This window comes from Equus asinus, chromosome 17 (genome assembly GCF_041296235.1).
Source record: "Equus asinus isolate D_3611 breed Donkey chromosome 17, EquAss-T2T_v2, whole genome shotgun sequence".
NCBI lineage: Eukaryota > Metazoa > Chordata > Mammalia > Perissodactyla > Equidae > Equus > Equus asinus.
Genome location: NC_091806.1, coordinates 39,592,171 through 39,608,136, shown reverse-complemented (window position 1 = coordinate 39,608,136; position 15,966 = coordinate 39,592,171). Strand labels below are relative to the sequence as shown.

The 15,966-nt window shown below is 62.9% G+C and overlaps 1 protein-coding gene across 6 annotated transcripts in view; it reads right to left on the bottom strand.

The window, feature by feature from the left end:
- Positions 1–14,636, bottom strand: part of MYRF (myelin regulatory factor) — a 34,038-nt gene extending 19,402 nt beyond the window's left edge. For 4 of the 6 annotated variants that reach the window (XM_044749859.2, XM_070487968.1, XM_070487969.1 and 1 more), the window contains exons 1-3: positions 14,454–14,636; positions 1,998–2,085; positions 1,535–1,798 (exon numbers count right to left, since the gene is read on the bottom strand). In XM_044749859.2, the coding sequence (XP_044605794.2) occupies positions 1,535–1,798; positions 1,998–2,085; positions 14,454–14,499 (398 nt within the window). In that variant the 5' untranslated portion in view covers positions 14,500–14,636. Of the gene's footprint in view, positions 1–1,534; positions 1,799–1,997; positions 2,086–6,337; positions 6,554–14,453 lie in introns of those variants that run through there. The other 2 variants (XM_044749861.2, XM_070487972.1) reach the window with 2 other exon arrangements.
- Positions 14,637–15,966: the final 1,330 nt, after the last annotated feature.

Below are 15,966 nucleotides of genomic sequence, written 5' to 3'. Positions count from 1 at the left end.
CCTGCTCCCTGCACTTCTCTGACAGTGGCCTTGGGTTCCTCTACTGTGTCAAGGTCTTCCACACTCTCCAGTCTCTGCAATCGAACGCCAGAGTCCACAGGCCTAGGGGTCTTTCCTTACAACCCCTCGCGGTGCTCATCAGTCCTCGATGTGGGGATTGATTGATTAATACCTCACCCCCCAACTAGACCGCGGGATACACTGCCCGGGGCATGGGGACGTCTCCTTTACCATCTAGCACAGGGCCTGGCAGGGGTGCAGGCAGAGAGAGGCTCCAGGTCCCTCCCTGGAGGGGCCAGCCATGGCATCTCCGTGTGGTTCTGATAGGCCCTTTCTCTCTCTCAATCCTGCTGTGAGGGGCAGCCAAGCTTTCCTCGCAGGCCGGCTGGTTTTGGGGTCCCCCAGGAGCTGGTTACTGGGGCAGGTAGGTGAGCTCGTACACACAGAGGGAGGTGGTGGCAGTGGGCACCCAGCAGGCGCTTATTACACGCTCGTCCTCTCCCCTCTGCCCCCGCCCTTCGGGTCTTAGGGACAGCCTCTTGGTCTCCAGTGGATGCCTGCCTTGTGCAACAAAGTCTGCCCCCTGGCACCCCAGCTCCCCTCCGCCGCCCTCCCCCTGGAAGCCAGGAAACAGCCATCGTCCCCCCAGCCCTTCCTCATGTCTTCCTCCCTTATTTCCAGAGTCACCTGGACGGGGGAGCCTTTGGGGCAGAGGCCCCGACCCACGTCATGGGTTACCGAGCCAGAAGGCTGGGAAATGGTGGAGCTGCAGAGGCAGCCAGGCCGTCTGACCAGTGTCACCCTCCCAGCACTCATCATTCTTCTGCCCGGAGACAGAGCCCCCTGCCCCCTGCCCCGGGCTGGGGAGCCCAGAACTTTCTCCAAGCCCCTGTGCACAGCCCAGCAGACCCACATTCTCTGCCTCTCCCCACGTGCATGTGTTCATAGGCTGCCCTAGAGTCTGCTGGGCTGGTGGCCTCCTGGAACCTTTGCTCCCAGCCAGGCCCAGGCTGAGCCCTTGGGTCAGGCCACTGGTGTGGGCCCCTCAGAGGGATGGGGGAAGGACCTGGGAGGTTGGCTGAGGGAGGGGGACCTTCAGGTACCACATCTGTGCCATCGGCCAACTCCCTGTGGCCGCCATAAACAGCAGCTGGCTACACGAGTGAGTGGATGGGGCTGGCGTGGCAAGGGGAATGTGTGTGCCCTGCATGTGTGCACGCGTGTGTAGATGGTCCCGTGAATGTAAGCAGTCACGCCTCCAGCCTCACCCCCTCCCATCCACTCTCCACACAGCCCTCAGAGATTTTTCCAGCACTTACATCAACCCTCATCACTCCCCTGCCCAGAACCCACCATGGCTGCCCAGTGCCTCAGAACAAAGCCGTGAGTCCCTCCTCAGCCTGGCCCTCGTCCTGCCCCGCCTCTTACCGACCCACGGGGCAGCCCGCTCACCACTGCCAAGCCCTCAGTCACTGGCCCCACACTGGCCCCTGGGCCCCTGCATCCTTACCCCCCACTCTCTGCCCTCACTCACCCTGGGGCATAGGGAGCCTTGGGCTCTGCCTTGATGGGGGGCCCGGAGCCCCCCAGGAAGGGCTTGGGAGCGGCGCCCATGCCGTTGTTGTTGTTGCAGTTGAGCGGGGCACTGTAGCTTGGGGGTGGGAGGGGGCCATGGCGCCCCGGGGAGGGTCCACCCCCAGGGGGGCTCAGGTGGTGGACCCCGCTGGAGCTGGGGATCGCTGGCTGCCCGTGGGGGTAGGAGGCGGCACTGGCTGGAGCAGAGATGTCAGGGAAGCAGCTGCAGAGAAGGAAGGAAGCTCAGCACCAGCCAGGTCCCCAGGCCCCACCCACAGGGCAGCGTGGGGATGACAGAGGGGTCAGCGCTGGGAAAGGATGAGGAGCAGCTTTCAGAGGTGGGGCCGTGTCAGGCCTGCCAGGTGAAAGGTGGAAGCCGGAGGGGCCGGGGGTGGGGCCGAGGCTGTCACGGGGCCACTCACAGGTCGGAGGCATCCTCCTTGCTGATGTACTCCTCCAGGATGCTGGTGTCGATGTTGGAGGGCTCCAGGGCGCCGTTGATGTCGTGGCCTGCAGGGGAGGCACAGATGTGAGCTAGGGGAGGGGTCCAGCTCCCTGAGACCCTTAGGCTTCTGGACCGAGCCCTCCAACTCTCCCAGGCTGAGCCCTCCAAAACCTATGCCCCTAGGCTCCTCCCCATCTGTGTATCCATGTGCCGGGAGAGGCCCTCCTCGTCCACCACCTGACACCCCTCCAGGAGGCACTGATGATGCCTCCCCCGGCCCACAAGGCCACCTGGAGTCTCCAAGGAGTGGAGGGGCCCAGAGCACAGATCTGGGACAGACAAGTCACGTTGTGCCTCTCCATGACCCTTTCTAGCTTCACGACTGAGCAAGTCCCTTCCTGTTGTCTGTAAAATGGGGTAATTGTCCCCCTGTCTTATGGGATGCTGTGAGGAGCAAAGGAGGTACATTATTGGGTCAAGTGGCCAGGGGATGCCCACCACCCTCGAGGACACAGAACTAGACTCGATGACTGTGTCTTGCCCTGTCCTCCAGCAGTCACTTCCAGGTGGCCCAGCTGGTGGGTCCCCAAGAGCACAAGGCCTGGCTGGGCTAGGCCATACATTCTGAGGGCCCAGGAGGCTGGGGGAGCCTCCAGCACCCCAGGCTCCTGCTGCAGATGGAAAGGGGTGGGGATCGGAACCAGGCATGCCCAGCCCAGCCCACCCTCACTGCATACGCCCATCACCCCTGTAACAGGGCCTAGGGTGCTTAGCCTGGGTTTTCCAGAGGAGGAGCAGAGGCCCAGAGAGGTAAGGGCTTGCCCTGGCCTCACAGCAGGAAGGATGGAGGCCTGAGCCCTGCTCCTCCGCCAGGCCTGCCCGCCCTCTCCTGGGCCCTCCCTGCTGGCCCCGGCCACAAGAAGGGGAGGGACTCGCAGAAAAGGCGGCCCAGGGCTCTCAGGCATCAGCAAGGGAGGAGAAGGGGAGGCGCTGGCCTCTCTCCTCCTGGGGTCACCTTGCGGGGGGAGCCAGAGGGCGGGGTGATAAGGGGGCTGACGTGGGAGATGCGTCAACCCTGATAATGGAGGACGGCCCCACCCACACTGCTGACCTGGGCTGGCCAGCCCCACTGAGGCAGGAGGTACCCCTCCCACTGGGCCCCGGAGCCTTGAGTCTGGGGTCGGCACCTCATGCCCCCTCCCCTGGTGAGCCCTGGGAACAGAGCTCAGACAGGTCCAGGAACAAATCCTGGCCCGCCTCCTCCCCGTCGTGTGACCTTGGGAAGGTCACACACCCTCTCTGAGCCTCAGTCTCCTCATTAGTAAAATGGGGACACGAACAGCTAACACGTTACAGGGGTGATTTGAGAATGAAATAGACTAAGGTATGTAAGGTGCCCAGCAGAGAGTGCTAAGCAGATGGAGTGGCTGTCCTCACTTCCCAGTCCCCAGCGCCCTGGGGTCCCCAGGAGCCCCCAGCCCAGGCCCCTCCCTGGCCCCGGCCGGCATTTCAAGAATGCTGAGCCCCGCTTAGGTGATTAATGAGTGGCTAAGCCCTCCTAGGAGTCACGCGCTGCTTGGGACAGGCCCTCCTGCGGGCCCCCACCCCCGGCTCACCCAGCCAGGAACAAGGGACACCCACCGAGCACCGCTGATGGCCGGCTAGGGCCCTGGGTGGCCAGAGCAAGAAGAGCTTCTGGAGCCGGGAATGACCAGTCTGCCTGCCGAGGTTCTGGGGCTCCTGTCTACCTTCTGGCCCCCACCCCATCGTTCCCTGTTTACGACAGGTCTCCTTTGTTGAGCGCCTACTGTGTGCCAGGCACTTCTGGAGCCAAGTACATTGATAATCATATTACATGCTGGGTACCCCGTAGGCTCTTCACGTGCAGTGTGACACTTAAACTCCCAACCTGCAATGGGGACCACGATGACAGGACAAGGATGGTGACAGCGGCTCCTGCTGACAGCACCCAACAGGACCCAGCACTACGCCGACTGCTTTCCAGGGTTACCTCCCAGTCACCCCTGCAGACTTGGTGTTATTAGCATCAGCCCCTTCGTTCAGAGAGGTCAAGTCTCTTCCCCAAGGCAACACAGCAATGAGGATTCAAACCAGGGCCCAGGGACCTGACTCCAAGGGGGAAGGTATGGCTGGTGGTCGCTGAGACTTCTGGGCCTTCCTGGGCTGCCCCACCTGATGGGCTGGGGGGGTGGTTCCCAAGGCAGGATGGAGCCCAGGCGACGGGGAGGGAGGGCATACTGGAGCGTCACCCCACCCTTGCCCCTGAAGCTGCAGGTTTTTGAGCCTGAACTTGGAATCTACAGTGAAGGATGAGGTGACTGAGTCACGGTGTTGCTATTTATAACAGGCCAGGCCCCCTCCTCCCCCTCCTTCCCCGGCCAGGAGCGCTCCTACCTAATCACCCCTAATCCTCCTGCCCACCTCCCCCGGGACAGGGGGGCCTCAGGCAGAGGCATCCTGGGAGACCCTAACGAGAACCAGATGTGGTTAGCGGGAGGGGAGACCCTCCCGTGCCAGGGGCCGGGTGGACGGAGGAGGGAGGAGGCAGCCCCTGGGGAAGGGTGGGGGTGGGCCGCGGGGTGGGGGTTGCGGGGCTGGTGGGCCTCCTGAGGAACACTGACTGAGCCCACCTCTTCTCCTTCTGTGGGAGCCCTGGAGGCCTGCTTGGTCTTCTCCCCACACTGCCCTGCCCAAAGGGTCCAGCTGCCAGGCAGATGCCCCCAGCCCGCCCCCCAAACCACCCTGGACATTTCTAACCGAACATTCTGGGAGGACAGGGTGCAAGTGGGGGTCTGCTGGAGCCCAGGGGCTCCTGAGGCTGGGACAGAGCCCCCAGGAACCCAGGAGGAAGGCAGCGTTGGGGTCCCCCCTCCTGCACTGCTCCCAAAAGAGCCCTGGAACATCCCTGAGCCAACAACAGACACCTGCCAGGCAGGAAGTGGGAGGCTGCCCAAGGTCCCACAGCCAGAAAGTGGCACCACCAGGTCCCTGCCCTCCCCCTCCTCAAACCCTTCAACCCCTTCCCACTGCTCGGGATCACCAGAGCCCACCAGAGTCCAAGGCCTGGCACGAGCAGCCCCCTGCCTGCCCCACAGCCTGCCTCCTGGCAACTCTCCATGGTCTATCCCCTGCCTCATTCCATCCTTGGACAAACATCCCCCTTGCACCTCAGGGCCTTTGCACACGCTGTTCCCTCTGCCCAACAAAGCCCATTCGTATTCAGTCTTTAGGTTTTGGCTTAAATGTAAGTTCCTCCCAGAGGCCATATCTGACTGTCCCATCTCTTGAGTGGCAGCCTCCTTTCTACTTTCTCATCAGGCTCTTTTCTCTCCTGCTTAGCACAGACCTTACAGACGGGTGGAGGGTCTGTCCACCGCCTTCCCACTGTCCACAGCTCCCACCACACCAGACACTTCATACGGCTCCTATTTAATTCTCCTAATAATCCTACCTACGGGGTAGGGTCTCCATTGTACAGATGAGGAAACTGAGGCTCAGAAAGGATAAGCACCGTGCCCGCTGCTTACAGGTGTGGGAACCGGGCTGTGAGCCCCGCCCTGTCCTGCCTCCCTGGGATCTAAACATCTAAGCATACAGTAGGCACACAATAAATGTCCACGGAAAGAATGAGCAGGGTGGCAAGCGGGACCCTGGCACCAGGCGTGCCAGGATCCAGGGACGTGGGCCGGGCCATACTGGGGTCAGGGTCCAGACTAGACAGGGCCCCTCCAGGCGCCCCCGGCCCGGCTGAGCTCTGTGCCCCAGCTGCTCCCATTAATTAGGCTCTTTATTACCTGCTTCTAACAGGAGCCAGGCCGCTGGGGTAAGGGCTGTGGGAAGGAAGCCCCCTCCTCTCCTCTTTCCTCCTCCCTTTAAGGCCACCCGGCTGGGCAGAAGACGGATGCAGGGGACATAACCCAGGTGCAGGATGAGGGCGGGTGGGGGCCCAGGTGGTCCTCCACCCTGGACACCCCCCCTCCCTCCTCGTGCTCATCACCCCCCCCCCCCGCAACCAGCTGTGTCCACTGGCTGAGTCTCGGCCATTGTCCTGGGGAACGGGGGAGGGTGGGGACCCGGCACAGTGGGAGTCTTGTGCCCTGCCCACACCCTCCCCCCCGCCCGTCAATGGGGCACTTGTCAATTCATGCCCCAAACATGGCGGAAATCCCGTCAGCCACGTGGCTGCGGGCAGGGCAGGCCAGGGCCTAAGGATGCTGGCCAGGCCTAGCTGGTCTGAAGCCGGGGCTGACAGCCCCAGCCTGTCCCCCCGCTGCCCTGAGGGTCCACCCCAGGTACCTGAATCGGAGGGCTCAAGGAGGCCTGGCCACTCACGTGGGCCCCCTTCACAGCTGTGTGACCCTCAGCAAGCGCCCTGACCTCCCTGGGCCTCGGCCGCCCTCTCTTGCGAGCGGATCAGGGACCCCTGCGTGGCCGGGTGGTCATGAGCCTCCAAGGAGATGGTGGGAAGCCCCGACCCCAGGAGGCCATTCCTCCATCGACGTGAATTGCTCTGTGTCCATCTCTCTCTCAGGACTCCATCCGCTTCCCGCCCAGGCCGGACCGCTCCTCCCCACGCCTCACCACCTGACTGCCTATCTGCTCCAGGGAGCCTCCCACCTTCTTCTGGGTCCCTCTGAGGCATGACCAGGACCGTGCTGCTATTCTGGCACTTACATGGCACAAGCCAGCCTCCAGGCCTTGGCTCTAGCCATCCCCCGCAGTGGGTAAGCCTTCTGTGACTGCCTCCCTGCTCAGGCAACTCCTCCTCAATGCCCCCCACGACCCCTCCCCCCGTCACAGAGGGCCCCCAGTGCCGAGCTAATTGACATGCTCCAAACTAGTTCACACTGGGACGGGGCACAGTGGGCCCTCACCTCCTTTCTTCTGGACTTTCTATCTTTATTAATATCACCTATGGTTAACAGGTAACTAGCTAGCTGTCCCTGCTTCAGCCTTCCACTTGCAACCAGAGTCTTCTCACTCAAAATGCCTTCAGGTCAGACACTTGATTTTGCAAGCTACCCTTTGCCTCTCTGCATCAAATCTCCAGTTAGCTTGGGGCTGAATGACAAGGATGTGGCTTTTGCGTCATTGCCATCAGGTCCTTAAATAAATCTGAGCCACAGTTGTCTTTGTTCCCTCTCAACTTCTGGCCAAAAATGCAGAAGAGCCCCTCCACCCTGCCTACAGAGACCCATCTCCTCCAGGGGACCCGGAATCTTTAGCCACTCCTGGGCTATAGCTAAGTCCTCCCCTAGTCCCCACACGGCTGCCACCCTGTCCTCAGGTCGACAGGAGGCGGAACTTACAGCCCCAAGATGGTCCCAAGCCGGGTCCAACAGAACTGAGCCCAGAAGCTACAGCCTGTTCTTAAAGAAGCCACGTTGGTCCCCAAGGATCTCTGCTTTGCTCTGGGGGCCCCCCAGCCCTACTCCACGGGGCCGAGGTGGCTCCCATCCGATGCCCCCGGCCCTCTCCCGCAGGGACCAGGGCAGGCCAGCTGGGGAAGTGTCCTCCCCACGGGGGCAGAGTAGACAGCCACAGCTTGGGGTGGGGTCTCGCCCAGGGTCACCCACGCCCACCTGCGCTCACATACCGCACGGCCCACACGGATGTGCACACCCCAGGGCACATTCCCAGGCGCGTATCCACTGACACGCGGGTGATCCTGTCCGTACGAACAGACACATCTACGCAGTGGCACCTGACACACACGTGTGCACACCAGCGTGCTCCACGTGTGCTCCCCCCCCCACTTCATTCATTCAAACAGTTATCTATCGAGCATCTGCTCTGTGTCGGGCACGACACTGGGCTCCGGAGACACAGCCGTAAACAACACGGACAAGAGCTCCTGCCACGTGCAGCTGACATTCTGGAGGCAGAGTCAGATGACAGGATGGATTGGCAAAATCCATAGCATTTTAAAAGGAGACAGATGATGGAGAAAATAAGGCAGAGAAGGGGGTTGGGGTGCCAGGAGAGCCGGGCTGAGTTGCCATTTTAAATAGGATAGTCAGGGAGGGCCTCCCTGAGCCAAGATAAGAAGGAGGTGAGCCACATGGATATCTGGGAAGAGCATTCCAGGCAGTGCAAAGGCCCTGAGGCACCAGCATGCTTGCGCATATTCACATCTCTGACACCTCCCAGACTGGTACACTCGTGCACACAAATGCTCGCTGACCCCATGGTAGGCCCAGCCCGACACACCTCCCCATCAGCTCTAGATGGGGCCAGATCCAAATGAGCAAACTCGGTGTCGCAGACCCCCAACCACCCCACCAAAGGCAGCCCCTCCAAGCTGGCAGAGCAGGGGATGGCGACCCCTCTCCTCCCACTCCGCCAGGTTACCAAAGACCCCAAAGGGAGAACCGTGGAGGGCGAAGAAAGCACAGGGGACTGAGATGATGAAGAAGGCAGTGAGGGGACACCCCCAGGGAGGGAGGGTCCCCAAACTCAGAGAGACAGAGGGTATGAGTGTGCATTACGGGGGCTGGAGGGATGTAGGCCAGATGGAGGGAGAACTTTCCAGTGCTGGGGCTTAGAGACAGAGGGAGGACAGGATGCCCTGGGACCCCTAGTCCACAGTCCAGGTCAGGGGGGCTCTGGACCCAACTGCCCCCCACCCAGGGTTTCACCCTTCCTTCCCCTCCCCCTCCAGGCCTCGGCCCTCTCGGGGTCTTACTGCTTCCACCCCACAACCTTGACCATTGGAGTGAGGGCCCTGAGGCCCAGAGAGGTCAAGGGGCTGAACGGCAGGCACCTGGCACAGCCATTAGCGGTGGATGGGGTCCCTCGGCACGCAGGGAGGAGGAGAGGCCCCCTCCTGGCCCCACTCCAGGCTGGCACCCAACTGCGACAGGCTGCAGCCAGGAGACCCAGGATCCCGTCCCAGCTCCGCTGTGGTTGCCCTGAGTGGGCCTGACACGTCCCCTTCCTCTCCTGCCTGCCTCAGCATCCCCCTCTCAGAAGCAAGGGGACACCACCTACGCTTCTGTGGAACACCAGGACGCCAGGGAGACGACATATGCAAAAGCCTCTGGCCTGGGTGCCGTAGGCAAAAGACGGTCAAGCCCCTTCCCCCTGCCCGCCTGCCCAAGGCCCAAGTCTGCCCAAGTTCCGAGGTGGGGCAGGCCCCGCTGGAGGTCCAGGAACCAGGAGGGGCATGAGGACCAGGTGTGGCCAGACCTGTCACGGCGCAGGCCCCGCATCCAGAGCGTGCTCCACAAGGCTGATGGTTTCCCAGCACCCCTGGAGTAAGGAGCCCAGAGACAGGGAGGCACTTCCCCAAGGCACACAGCCCCAGGCCCCAGCCCAAGCTTCGGGGCACCGACTGACCTACCCCATGGACCAAAAATTCCCCAAAGTGGGGAGCTTCATATCGGCCTTGAGCCTGCTCAATGGGACTGTGCCGGCCTGGGGGATAATCATCACAATCCAGGCTGACATTTATGGGGGTTTCTGCACCAGGCCCTGTACCAGGCCCTTCTCATACCCCTTTACCTAGTCCCCACAGGTCCCTGAGAGGCAGGCACTGTGACCACAGCTGTATTCCCATTTTACAGATGAGAAAAGGGAGGGGCAGCGATACGCCCAGGAGGAGGGCCGAGGGGGAGCCCAGAGCCGGAAACCCCCCCCCCCCCACCGTGAGTGCTGAAGACCATGACACCATCCAACCCGTGCCCCCAGCCAAGGGGCTGCCCACACCACGCAGCAGGGGCTGGAGACCTAGATGGGAGAGGAGGCCCCCCTAGACACGCGCCCAGGCTGTGAGGGAAACTGAGGCCCAGAGAGGGCCGTGAGGAGAAAGAAGGTGGAAAGGAAGGGCAGGCCGCCTGGGTGGGGTGGGGCCACCCCCGGTTAATGATTCGGTTAATCATTTCTGCTCCCCATCCTTATCAGGAGGGCAAAGTCCAAGGGCAGCAGCCAATTGGCGGCCCCGCTGGGCTGTTACCCGGCAGCCTCTGCTGCCAGGGCCCCCAGTCCTGTAAGCCCTTGGCAGTCAGGCAGCGGGTGCCAGGGCCCCAGAAGGAGGCCAGTCAGCCCTGAGTGGCCTGTCCTTCCCCCAGACACCCTGCTTGGCCCTGCCTAAGACCCCAAGGGCCCTCTGCCCAGGCTCCCAGCCTCAGTTCCAGAGGCCAGCAGGTTGGACACAGCCCGCTGCTCTCCCTGCGCTGACCACAGGTCCTCCCAGAGAGTCGGCTTCCTGGGGTGCACCCCCTGCCCCGCCTCTGCTCCCATAGCCACTGTTGTCTCCACTGACCCTGGGAACATTTCCTGCCCGCCCCGCCCCCCCCACCCCTGTGTGGCCCTGCGCTGGGTGTTGGGAACATGGGGATGAGTCAGACCCCACACTACATTTCCCCTCCAGCTGGACTCAGGGACTGGGGGAGGGCGGCTGGGACAGGTGTCCTCCCAGGGTCTCTGGGTGAACCCAGGAGATACCTCATCTCATATCCTTGAGAGTCAGGGGCCGGACTGCCTCCCCCATCCACCTATCCCTGGGTGCATGACAGACAAACAGACAGGCTGACACGGGGCCTGGTGCCACCCCATCATACACCCCAGCTCAGCCCCAGCTCAGTCCAGGGTGGGCATCCTCTCCCACAAGCCATCAGGCGGCCTCCCCCGGGGCCTCCTCCTGCCCTCTGGAGGCACAGCTGCTGGTCCCCGAAGGAAGGCCGCCCTCCCTCCCAAGGGCCTGGTGGCAGAGAGAGAGATGGGGCTAGGTGTCCCCTTTGGCCAACTCCCTTCTCTCGGAGCCGCCATCTTGGCCTCTGGGAAAGGGGGCCCATGTCACCCCCTCGCCCCCACCATCTGGAGCCGGGGGCCGGTGGCTTTTAAACCAGGATCCTGGTGCTCTGGGGTCTCTGCGTCCAGCAGAGAGGTGCTCTCAGGAGACCATGAGTTCGTCTTTGTTTGGTGGCTAAAAAGAATGACCCTGGAAGCCCCTGCTGTGGTCCAGGGCCCCTGGCTGCCCCAGGAGGGGACATGAGGCAGGAGAAGGGAAGTCAGCAGCCCGAGCCACCCATCGGGGCTGGCAGGAGTGAAAACCCGCCCCCTCCCTCCAGCCTCCCTGGTGGGCTCTAGAGGCCGAGTGGAGGTTGCCCCAACCTCGCAGTGCCTTTCCAGCACCTGCTAGAAGCCCAGTTCCCCTCAGCCTCTAAGGCTTCCTCTATACCACCTGCTTTCTGGGGGACACTGGCTGCTGACTCAAGTGCCACATGCCCCTGGAGCCAGGGGCCAGCACCCTCCCCCTTGCAAGCTCCCTTCTTTCCAGGGCTGGGAGACTAGGCTCATGAGAGCTGAAGGCATCCAGACCTTCTCTGCCACCGCCTCCTGTCCTGCACATGAGGAAAAGGGGCCCAGAGAGGGTAAGAGCTCTGCACAGGGTCACACAGCTCTCCAAGGCCGAGCCACCACCAGAACCTCGGAGGTCCTCCCGGGATCCTCTGATGCTGCCTTGTCCCTGTCCCTGACCGGGCTCTGGGTGTCCAAGGCCCCAGCCAGTCAAGACGATGCCACCGCCACCCAGTTACCTGCTGGGAGCCAGTGCATGCTGCCCGGAGGGTCCCCTCTCCGCAGGCCCTGTGCCCGCCGAGCCGGGCGGCTGAAGCCTCCCTCTAGGGATTAGCAGGGCGGTCACGGGGGCCCCGGCTGTACCAGCCTCGAGGGGGCCGCCCTGTCCCAGCCTCCCACCCAAGGCCCAAAGCGCCTTAGCCCCCAGCCCACCACCCTGGAGCGGGGCACAGCCTGGCCCACCCGCACAGGGCCAGACCCAGGACACCACCCTGGTGCGGGCCACGTCAGACGAGGGGTCTCGCGCACCCCTGCCCTTTCAGCAAAGCCCTTGCCCGTCTCCAAACCCAGAGCTGAAAGCATGGACCCGGTCCCAGACCCACTGTCCAGAGGGAGTGACCAAGGCCAAGCGGGGACCCGGAGGAGAACTCAGGGGTCCCCAGACCTGAGTGCAAGAGCACCCATTGCCCCCACACGCTCAGGAACACCATGTCCACACGCACAAAAGCACAACTCCCCACCCCCTGCCCTTTCACACTTACACCCACGAGCACGCTCAGGCTCCGCCACTCCCGGGTGCACCCTGACACTCACGCTGGGTCCCCCCACACCACTGCCCATCTGATGCCCTGCCAGGCCTTCCCCTCCCAAGTGGCCCCAGGGACCCGGGCCCTCGGCGCCCACCCCATCCTCCCCCATCGCAAGCTCTGGGAACACTTCGCCAGCCCCTGGCTCCCCCCGGGGCCCTCCTCGCGGGCAGCCCCACACCCACCCCTGTTCCCCACAGACATTCTTGAGTCTCCTCTTATCTCTTTGGAGGGAGCTGCGCAGCCTCCCCGCCAGGCCGGCCGCATGGCTGAGTCGTGGCGTCAGCCCCCACCCCCACCCACGGCCAGGAGGGAGTTTGGCTCAGGAGTCAGGGAGCCCTGGCCAGCCAGGCCCACCCCTCTGCCCGGGCCCTGGGCTTTGGGAGAGGAGACAGGGGGCTATCTGGAGGAAGCAAGAGGCACTAGCCGGGGGTCATCTGGGGTACCTAGAAAGCTCAGGGCACCTCAAAACAGTACCCCCAAGGCAGGACTTGTGTCCCTTTCCTGCCTCCCCAGGGGCCCCCAGCCCCCATAAGACTCCTGTGGGTTTCTAAAGGATGAACAGAGTCGGGGGAAAACAAGAGTCCTTGGGACTGATGGGGGGCTGCCTGGGACCCTCAAACAGCCCGACAACCTGGGGATCAACCATTTAATCTAGTCCAAAGATGACTTCTTGGGATCTGGGTCTGCTGGGGTGTCCAGAATCCCGGAGAGGTGAGTGCTGAGGCTGGCGGATGCCCTGCCCTGGGCTGCGCAGCAAGCTGGAGGGGACAAAGGCTCCTGCCTCTCAGGTCACAGAGAGAGAGAAACTGAGGCAAAGAGAGGCCTTCTTCTCTCCCTCATGGGACTCCACGGAATCTGGGCTCTAGGCTTGAAACTTGGGCCCCGATTCCCAGCCCCGCAGCCCCACAGTGCCAGCACAGCATGCCCCGTGGGCCAGCCCCGGCCCCCAGGGGTGGGTTCACACTGATGGAAGGCTGTGAGTCCCTGACTTCTGGGTTCTGAATGCACTGAGGAGCAGGATGAGAGCTTAGGGACTGGGGAGAGGGTGGGGGCAGAGGCTGGGCTCCCCAAATTGGAAGGGAGGGGCAGAAAAGGGGCTAGAGGGCCTGAAAAGCAGCAGAGTGGGCTGAAGATGTCAGCCTGCACCTCCGCCTCCCCCTCCCACCCTCGGTCTCATTCCTCCTGAATCCAGCACCCAGGAGGAGGGGGATGCCCTGAGGACCGGCAGATGCTACTCAGGAAAAGGGTCAGGAAGTCGCTTAGACGTGGGAGCAGACCTCCCAAATCACTGTGGGGACAGGGAAGTGGGTAGAAGAAAATATTGTAGGGTCTATGTAGATCCCAGCCCTGAGAGGGTCCCCTCCGGGTCAAGGTCGGGGGTGGGGGACACAGCCAGAGGAGGCACAGCCGCAGGGACAGGTGTGGGCGGGTGACAGAGCCCTGAGGAGCCTCAGAGGGCTAGCGGGATGCAGTTCACAGCTGGCGGAGGGTCTTGGAGTGGCGAGGTGGCTGGCAACAGGGATGCCAACTTCAAGAAGCTTCCAGACCAAGCAGAGCAGTGCAGTCAGGGTGGGGGAGTGGGGCAATCCAGCCCACTCAGCCCAGGGAGGAATGCTGGGGAGGGCTTCCCAGGCCCAGGTAGGGAAGGGGGACAGCTTCAAGGGGCATTTCAGCCTTGGGAGAGGGAGCAGCCTGGTAGAAGGTGGGTGGCAGACTTAAAGGGGGTCCTAGTCTCAGGGAAGCACAAGGGGGAGGTCCCAGCTCCTAGGAGTCAGGCGGTGGGAGGATGCCAACCTGAAAGGCACACAAGGCGCCTGGGTCTCTGGGTTGGCGGGGGGGGGGGGGGGGTCCCAGCCTCTGGGAAGCACGCTGGGGCTGGGGTGCCAGTCTAAGAGGCATGGAAGATGCTAGAAGGTGTGCTGGGGGTCGGAGCCTCAAAAGGAGTCTGGGCCTGGATGGGGTTCCAGGGAAACACAGTCCAGGGTCCCCAGACTGCGGAAGTGCGCTTGGGGTGGGAGGTGTCAGAATTTAGGGGGGACTGCAGGTCCTGGGAGGCACGAAGGAGGACCGAGACTGGAAGAGGACACAACTCCAGGGAAGTTGTGTGTTGGGGGACAGAGAGAGGGCGCCCAACTTTAGTGGAGGTGGGGAGTAACTTCCAGAAGACTCGCAGCCCCGCAGGGGGGTGCCAGCCTGGAGGAGGGCCCCAGCCCAGGGGTCCCAGCGGGGCGAAAGCACAGTCGGGGTCCCAGTCCCCGGGGGAGGGGGTGATCGGCGCCGCCCCCGCCGCCCGCGGTCCTCACCTTCGAAGAAGCGCTGCAGCGCCTCGGTCTCGTCCACCACCTCCATGGCCGGCCCGCCCGGCGCGCGCTCCGCCCCGGCCCCGCTACAGCCCGGCCCGGGGGCGCGGCATCGCCGGCGCGGCCCGCGCGACAGTCCCGGCTCCGCTGCGGCTGCGGTCCCGCCCGGGCGGCCGCCGCGCTCGCCCCCCGCGCGCCCTGGCCCGGCCCCCGCCCGCCCCCCGCGCCCCGCCCGCCGGCCCCGCGCCCCCTGCCGGCCGGTCCCCGAGCGCAGCCCCGCGGCGGGCAGGGCGCGCGGCTCCTGCAGGCGGCGCTCGGCTCGGCGCGGGGTCCCTCCCCGGGGCGCGGGGACCGCAGGGCGCGCAGGCTCGGGGCTCGCGGGGGCTGGGGTCAGCGGCCACTCCGTGCCCCCGCAGTCCTCATCCTCCCCTTGGACAGGGGAAGATCTGAATCTGAGAGTTTCAGAAGCAAACCTCAGCAGCCTCCCCTGTTTCCTCCCCGGTCCTCACCTTCCATCTCCGCGATGCATTCCATGAACGTTCGTTATGGGCCAGGCCCGCCCTGAGCGCTTGGTGGGCGTTAGCTCCTTGAGTCCTCCCAGGTTCCCCTACCCAGGAGGTAGGGTTATGTGCATCTGACAGAGGAGGAAACTGAGGCTCAGGGACGCTCAGCACCGTCTGAGGCAGTGCTGTCCTGTGTAACTTTCCGTGAGCATGGAAATGTTCTCCGTGTTGTCCAATCTGGGAGCCACTAGGCGCTTGTGGCCATGGAGCCCTTGAAAGGTGGCTGTTGAGACCGAGGGACTGACTTTTCGATTTTGTTAAATTTTAATTAGTTCAAATTTAAATAGCCCTGTGTGGGTACGATATTGGACGGCACAGGTCTCAGGGTTTCAAGGTGGTTAGGGGCAAAGCCAATATTCGGAGCCAGATCTGGGCAGACCTGGGAAGCTGCCTGCTCAGCCACTGCTTCCCGGTGTGGTAGCGCCAGGTCTGAAGGTTCCACCTCAAGTGTGTCAGGGGTAAACCCGCCACCCTCGTCCCTCTGCCTCTTCATCCCTGTTCTGCCCAACTGCACAGCCTCTCTCCGCGCTGATCTCTACAATCCTCCCAAATGACTATTTTTAAAACGTGAATCAGCTCTTCTTATTCCTTTGCTAAAATCTGTGGTTTCCCTTTGCACTCAATATCTTAACCTCTTGCCCCGGTTTCCAAGCCTTTGTAGGATCTGCCCCTGCCTGTACCACTGACCTTAGCTCCTACTTTTCTCTCCCTTGCTCACTAAGTCACAGACATCAAGGCCTCCTTGCCATCACTCAGACATGCCAGGCCCACAGCTGCCTCAGGACCTTGGCACATGCTGTTCCATCTATCTACAATGCTTGTCCCCACATGGCTGGTTCCTTCTCAGTAGTCAGGTCTCGGCTCATTCATCACCCCTCTGACCACCCTACCTACAGCAGGTTCCTCCTCCCTAGGCCTTTCGTTCTCACCGTGTAAAAGAGTGTGATTTTGTT